At 39.6% G+C, this 6,290-nt stretch overlaps 1 protein-coding gene across 5 annotated transcripts in view; it reads left to right on the top strand.

The window, feature by feature from the left end:
• LIMS1 (LIM-type zinc finger domains 1) overlaps window positions 1-6,290 on the top strand; it is an 84,587-nt gene that overhangs the window by 67,134 nt on the left and 11,163 nt on the right. For all 5 annotated transcript variants that reach the window (XM_006763886.2, XM_006763885.2, XM_015564010.1 and 2 more), the window contains exons 3-6: window positions 1,943-2,009; window positions 3,286-3,406; window positions 3,873-4,022; window positions 5,327-5,477. In XM_006763886.2, the coding sequence (XP_006763949.1) occupies window positions 1,943-2,009; window positions 3,286-3,406; window positions 3,873-4,022; window positions 5,327-5,477 (489 nt within the window). The remainder of the gene's footprint in view (window positions 1-1,942; window positions 2,010-3,285; window positions 3,407-3,872; window positions 4,023-5,326; window positions 5,478-6,290) is intronic.

Raw genomic sequence — 6,290 nt, 5'->3', positions numbered from 1 at the left:
GGGGGGGGGGGGGGGGCCACTTTGGGGATTAGATCCCACAGTGTCCTTTACATTGTAGGATATTTAGTGGCATCCCTAGTCTACCCACTAGATCAGTGATGGCGAACCTATGACACGCATGTCAGAGGTGTCACATGAACTAATTTTTTGGTTGATTTTTAGTGTCTAGGAGATCCGTCTGCCACCAGAACTAGAATTCCCAGGATTCCTTGTGCTCCGCGCCCTCTGGGCTTCCGCTTCAGGTCCTGGGGCTGCCCCCAGAACTACTTTTCCCAGAATTCCTGGCGCTCCCCGCGCCCTTTGTTTTCCCTTCCTGCTCTGTCTCCATCCCACGGCCTCCCACTCTGCCATGTCCTCCAAGCCACCAGCTCTCTCTCTCTGCTCTCCTTCTGGCGGCTTGGGGAGCCAAGTTCCCCAAGCTGCTCCAATCTCTGCCGGCTCTCCCACTATGCTCTCTGCCCAGCAGCTTGGAGGAGCAACTGAGAGAGCCATGTGCCCCCCAAGCTGCCAACTCTCCCACACTGCTCGCCACCCAGCGCCTGTGCATGCAAATTAACCCACCATCTTTGTCAGGTTAATTTGCATACTCACTCCTGATTGGCTGGTGAGCATAGTTGAGGGACAGTCAATTTACATGTCTCTCTTTTATTATATGGGATGTTCATTAAATTGAATGAGCTAAATCTGCAGATAATTTTCATAATTGAGGAAATTGAGTTGACAACTGATACATTATTTAAAGTGAATTTTGATAATCAAAGAGTATGTGATTTTTTAATACATAACTTACAAGGTGCTTAAAGATTCAAAGGAAGACTTTATATAATTCCTACAACTTTTTTATGTGAAAAGGATAAAAGCAATCCCAAAAATAGAAAATTAATCTAGAATTAATGGTTTTTCTAGTGGTAAGTCATATTTATCCACAGAAGCATGAAATAATTATGAGGGGAAAAGAGTAGCCTTGCTCATCTCATTAAGGTATGTTTTCCAAGTAAATTAGTAGTAAAACTAAAATTTAACATTTGTAACTTATGTTTTACTAATAATCATTATAATGACAACTTAATCCAGAAGAAAAGAATATTCCTTTTAGAGTCTTATGAATTCATAAAGTAAAGCATTTAATTGTAGTGAAGTATGGTAGGGTGGTCAGTTAAAGACACTAGCATAAGAAATATAGTAGGATAAAACTTTGAGGGAAAGAAAATAGAAAACAGCCCTGACTGGTTTGGCTCAGTGGATAGAGCATAGGCCTGCAAACTGAAGGGTCCCAGGTTCAATTCTGGTCAAGGGCATGTACCTTGGTTGCGGGCACATCCTCAGCAGTGGGTGTGCGGGAGGCAGCTGATCGATGTTTCTAACTCTCCATCCCTCTCCCTTCCTCTCTGTAAAAAATCAATAAAATATACTTAAAAAAATAAATAAATAAAAATAAAATAGAAACAGTTCAAGGAGAGAAATGAAGGATGTAAATAAGCATTTGGTGCCATTTTAAGATGTTTAAATTTTAAATATGCTGGAATGTTTACCCTTTGTAAATATTTAAGCCTAGAGTAAAATATTTTAGATAACAGCCTTAAAGAATGTGGAAAAGGACTTGTATGTATATGTGTATTTTCTGGGGAGTGGGGTCTGTAGTTTTCATCAGATTCTTAAACATGGAGCATGTGAGAAAAAAAACAAAACAACAACAATTAAGTATAGTTATAGGCCAGGTCACTGCATTCTTTGAGCACTATGTTAATTCTAGCCTCAACTTGTTCATTGTATCTTTCCTGAGCCCACATGTAGATGTATGCAAGATACAAAAGTATATCTGCTTTTAAAAATCTTAGTAGAATTATAAATTCTTAGGGCAGAGCTCTTAGATCAAAACTATCTTTCCTATTTGTCTGCATAGAACAAGTATATTTATGTTTACAAATACTTTCTATTTCAGTTTGAAGGGAGGAAGTACTGTGAACATGATTTTCAGATGCTTTTTGCACCCTGCTGCCATCAGTGCGGTAAGTCTCACTGCTGAATGTAAAATAAAAAGTAAGTTTTAAAGTTACTTAACACATTAAGTGCCCAGCCTGTTTTGTCTTCCGGACAGAAAGTATATTGTCAGTCACCTGTGATTAACTGGGTGCTTAATGTGATAAGTTGTGTAAGTGTCAATGATAAAAGTGGGTTTTGGTGCTCATTAGGAATGACATTTAGGTACTTTTCTGTCCTCTTGCCTATTAGTCCTATATAATAAAACCCTAATACGCAGATCGACCGAACGGCAGAACGACTGGTCGCCATGATGCGCACTGACCACCAGGGGACAAGCACTCAATACAGGAGCTGCCCCCTGTTGGTCAGTACGCTCCCACAGGGGGAGCACCGCTCAGCCAGAAGCCAGGCTCACAGCTGGTGAGCAGAACAGTGGTGGTCGGAGCCTCTCCTGCCTCCGCTGCAGGGGGGCGGTCAAAGCAAGGAGTCCTGGACTGCGAAAGACCCAGACTGCAAGAGGGCGCAGGCTGGGCTGAGGGACTCTCTCCCCCATCCCACCCCCCCTCCAACCCCTCTTCCCCGCCCACCTGCCAAAATTCGTGCACCGGGCCTCTAATAATATATAACAAACTGGAAGAGTATAAAAACCCAGAGAGAATTGATTTTTAAGGAACATCTAGTATAAAGTTATTTCAGGACTAACAGACTTTGGTTAAATTAACATTTATGGAATGTTATTTTACCCTACTTGCTTTTGGGTTTGCCAGGAGGGAGACAGAGAAGATTGTCGGTGAGGTGCATAGTTGCTTAGAGATTGCCTGTGGTTACAGGTGCTGGGCTGGCTTGCACCTTAGCCACTTCACTGGTTGCTAACAGCTCTACCAGAAGGCCTCCAGAGATTGAAGAAACTGAGTTGAATGTTATAAAGAACATGAGAGAAGAAATTAAGCCTAGATTAAAAGAAAATGTGCTGTGGATTTCAGTTTTCTGTATCATTAATGGCCAAAAATTACTAAAAGGCATTCAAGAGAGCTCGGTAATTGTTTGGGACAGGAAAGGCAGATTCAGAGATTTAATAAGACAGCCCGAAAATACAGAACTACAGAATAAAAAACAAGCACTCAGATGATATAGAAAACGTTTTTCTAATATAATGCTTGTTATGTTATACACATACATAAAAAGTTCCTTTCTATGGAGAAAGGTTTAAATGTGTGTGTTTTTCCTTCGTGTTTTTTTCCTTCACTGCTTTTAGCAATAAAATGCCACAATGGATATATTTTGTGTGTCGCTTTTACTCAGGTGAATTCATCATTGGCCGAGTTATCAAAGCCATGAATAACAGCTGGCATCCTGAGTGCTTCTGCTGTGACCTCTGTGAGGAAGTCCTGGCAGATATCGGGTTTGTCAAGAATGCTGGAAGGTAGGAGTATTTTATCCTTGTCGGGTGTGGGTGGATAAAGTGACTACTACAAGTCATGCGTATTTTCTCATGGGATGTGAGGCGGTGCTTTGGGACACCCAGTTTAAGACATAAGGACTCAAACTGGTCCTGTTAGGAGAGGGCCCTGGAGTTTCTGGGTAGCAGCAGTGTTTGACTGCCATTTGTGTTCCTGGGCCTCACAAAAGGTGGGACAAGCATTTTAAATTTTCTAAAATATCAGTCAGATCATTTGCATTTTTCATATGAAAAGTAGTAGTCTGCGCTATTAAGTCAACAGTGATTTCTAAAGAAATGGTTTCTTTAATTTCTTTTGAGAGATATAGGAAGCATATTTCTTTTTCTCTATTTTTTCTTTCTTTTTTTTCTCAGCACATTTCTTTTTAATTATTGGGAAGAACCCTAGATTTTAAATTTAAGTTTCTAAAAAAATTTTGGCTCTGTTTAGGCATCTGTGTCGCCCCTGTCATAATCGTGAGAAAGCCAGGGGCCTTGGAAAATACATCTGCCAGAAATGCCACGCCATCATTGATGAGCAGCCTCTGATATTCAAGAACGACCCTTACCATCCAGACCACTTCAACTGTGCCAACTGCGGGTATTGCAATTTCTTTGTTACTGCTCAATAGTGGAGATGAAGGATAACATTTATCTGTATTTCTGTTACTCTGGCAAACCAAATTTGTTTTTCTCCAAGTTTTAATCTGGGAAATTTTTAATCTATAGAAAAGTAATGAGAATAATATGAAGAATACCTACATGCCTTAATTTAGTTTCATCAGTTAACATTTTGCCACATTTGATTGCGTGTGTTGAATGTCCGTGTGCCTGCATGTACAGACTTTGAAGTAATCAGACCATATTAAAATATCCTCAATCATCCAAAAACTGTTTTCCAATAAAGGATTAAAAATTTAAAAAGCTTTATAAAGTCTTATCTTTGTACATATATAACTTTTGCATTTGTAATAATTAAGGTGTTATCTCAAAATGTCTTAAATTCTATCTAAAGGTTTGTGGGGTTTTTTTTCCTTCAAAAACTCGTGATATATTGTTAGGCTGTGATTCTCTGAATTTGTTGTCTAGTATAAAAATTTAAAGGAAAAAGATACTTTACTATAATGGATATGAATGTACATGCTAAATTGTAGTAGGGAAGACAAGGTAGGCTCAAGGTCAAGCAAACTGTTTTGCAATGTAAGAACAGCCACCTCATCTTTTTTGTGATTATCAGTTTGTGGCTTTTCTGCTTTTCTTGCCTATCCTTGCTCAGGTGGGATATTTTTTCACTTTTTGTTAGCACTTTTAAATAATTATTTAAACAGATGAAATTCAAACAATTCCATTTGGCTAATTGGGGCTATCTCTGGCATGTTTATTGACACAGGAGATGGAAAATAATAGCATACTTAAGCATTTGGAAACAGAAAATTCTGGTCATTTCATTTGTTTATTTTCTGTTAAACTGTAACTATTCCTAAAAGCTTGTCACAGTTTAAATAATAATTATTAATGGAACTAGTCTCCAAACTCCTTGGTTATTTTGGAAAGATAATGTCACTGAGTCTATCCTCAGTATTGTTATTATTCGCTAGCTTTTTAAGGAAGACAAATGGACTGTAATGTGATAATAGACAAAGCAACGTTAGCTAATACCAGTGTGATGGTATGTATCTGACTTGTACGTTTTACCATTAGTGTATGATACTGATGTTTTGATAGGAATCTGGAACCTATTCAAACTTATTAATTCAGGTTACACTGATTGTCAGGAGGGAAAAGAAGTTACAGGAATTGTTGTAGTGATAACTTCAAACATCTCTTAAAAAGTATTAGCCACATTGCTTCCATTTGTTTCTCTCTTGATGGTATCATTCACTTGGCTACCTTTCTCATGGACAGGAAGGAGCTGACTGCTGATGCCCGGGAGCTGAAAGGAGAACTGTATTGCTTGCCATGCCATGATAAAATGGGGGTCCCCATCTGTGGTGCTTGTCGGCGGCCCATTGAAGGGCGTGTGGTAAATGCCATGGGCAAACAGTGGCATGTGGAGGTAAGTTCTACATGTGTGATGTAGGGGCAACCGGTACTTTTTAATTTCCTTGGTTCAGATGTGTTAGCAAGATTAGGAGATTTTAAAAATTTAAATGTGAACATTTTAAAGACAACTGCCTTTGTAGAAAATTAGGAATATAGAATATACACTGCTTTTGTGAGCTCTTGGTAATAATATAGGATCTGCTCTTCTATTCTTAAATCTTCTAGCCCTGGCTTGTGTGGCTTGAGGTGTTGGGCGCCGTCCAGTACCCTGGAAGATTGCAGATTTGATTCCTGGTCAGGGCACATGCCTGGTTGCAGGCTCAATCCCCAGTGCGGGGGGCCGGGTGTGCAGGAAGCAGCCCATCAATGTTTTGCTCTCACATTGTTTCTCTTGCCTCTCCCATCCTCTCTATAAAAAATATGTAATAATAATGTCTTTTTAAAAAGTTTTATTTATATTTAGATATTTGAATGCCATTTTATTGTTGTCATTCTATATAGCCTTCTTTTTCCCCTTTTGACCTCCCGCCCTCGCCACTCGCACCCACCAGGACAAACCCCCACCACCCCAGTGTCTGCGTCCATTGGTTATGCCAAGATGCATCCATACAAGTCCTTTGGTTGATCTCTAACCTCCCTTCCTCGCCTGCCCTATCTCTGAAGTTGGACGTTCTGTTCAGTGTTACCTTGTCTCTGGATCTATTTTTGTTCATTACTTAATGTTGTTCATTATATCCCACACATGAGTGAGATCATGTGATATTTATCTTTCTCTGACTGATTTATTTTGGTTAGCATAATGCTCTCCAGTTCCATCCATGCTGCT

Source organism: Myotis davidii, unplaced genomic scaffold (assembly GCF_000327345.1).
Source record: "Myotis davidii unplaced genomic scaffold, ASM32734v1 scaffold979, whole genome shotgun sequence".
NCBI classification, from domain to species: domain Eukaryota; kingdom Metazoa; phylum Chordata; class Mammalia; order Chiroptera; family Vespertilionidae; genus Myotis; species Myotis davidii.
Note: the sequence above shows the minus strand (reverse complement) of the source record. Positions and strands in the feature narration are given on the sequence as shown.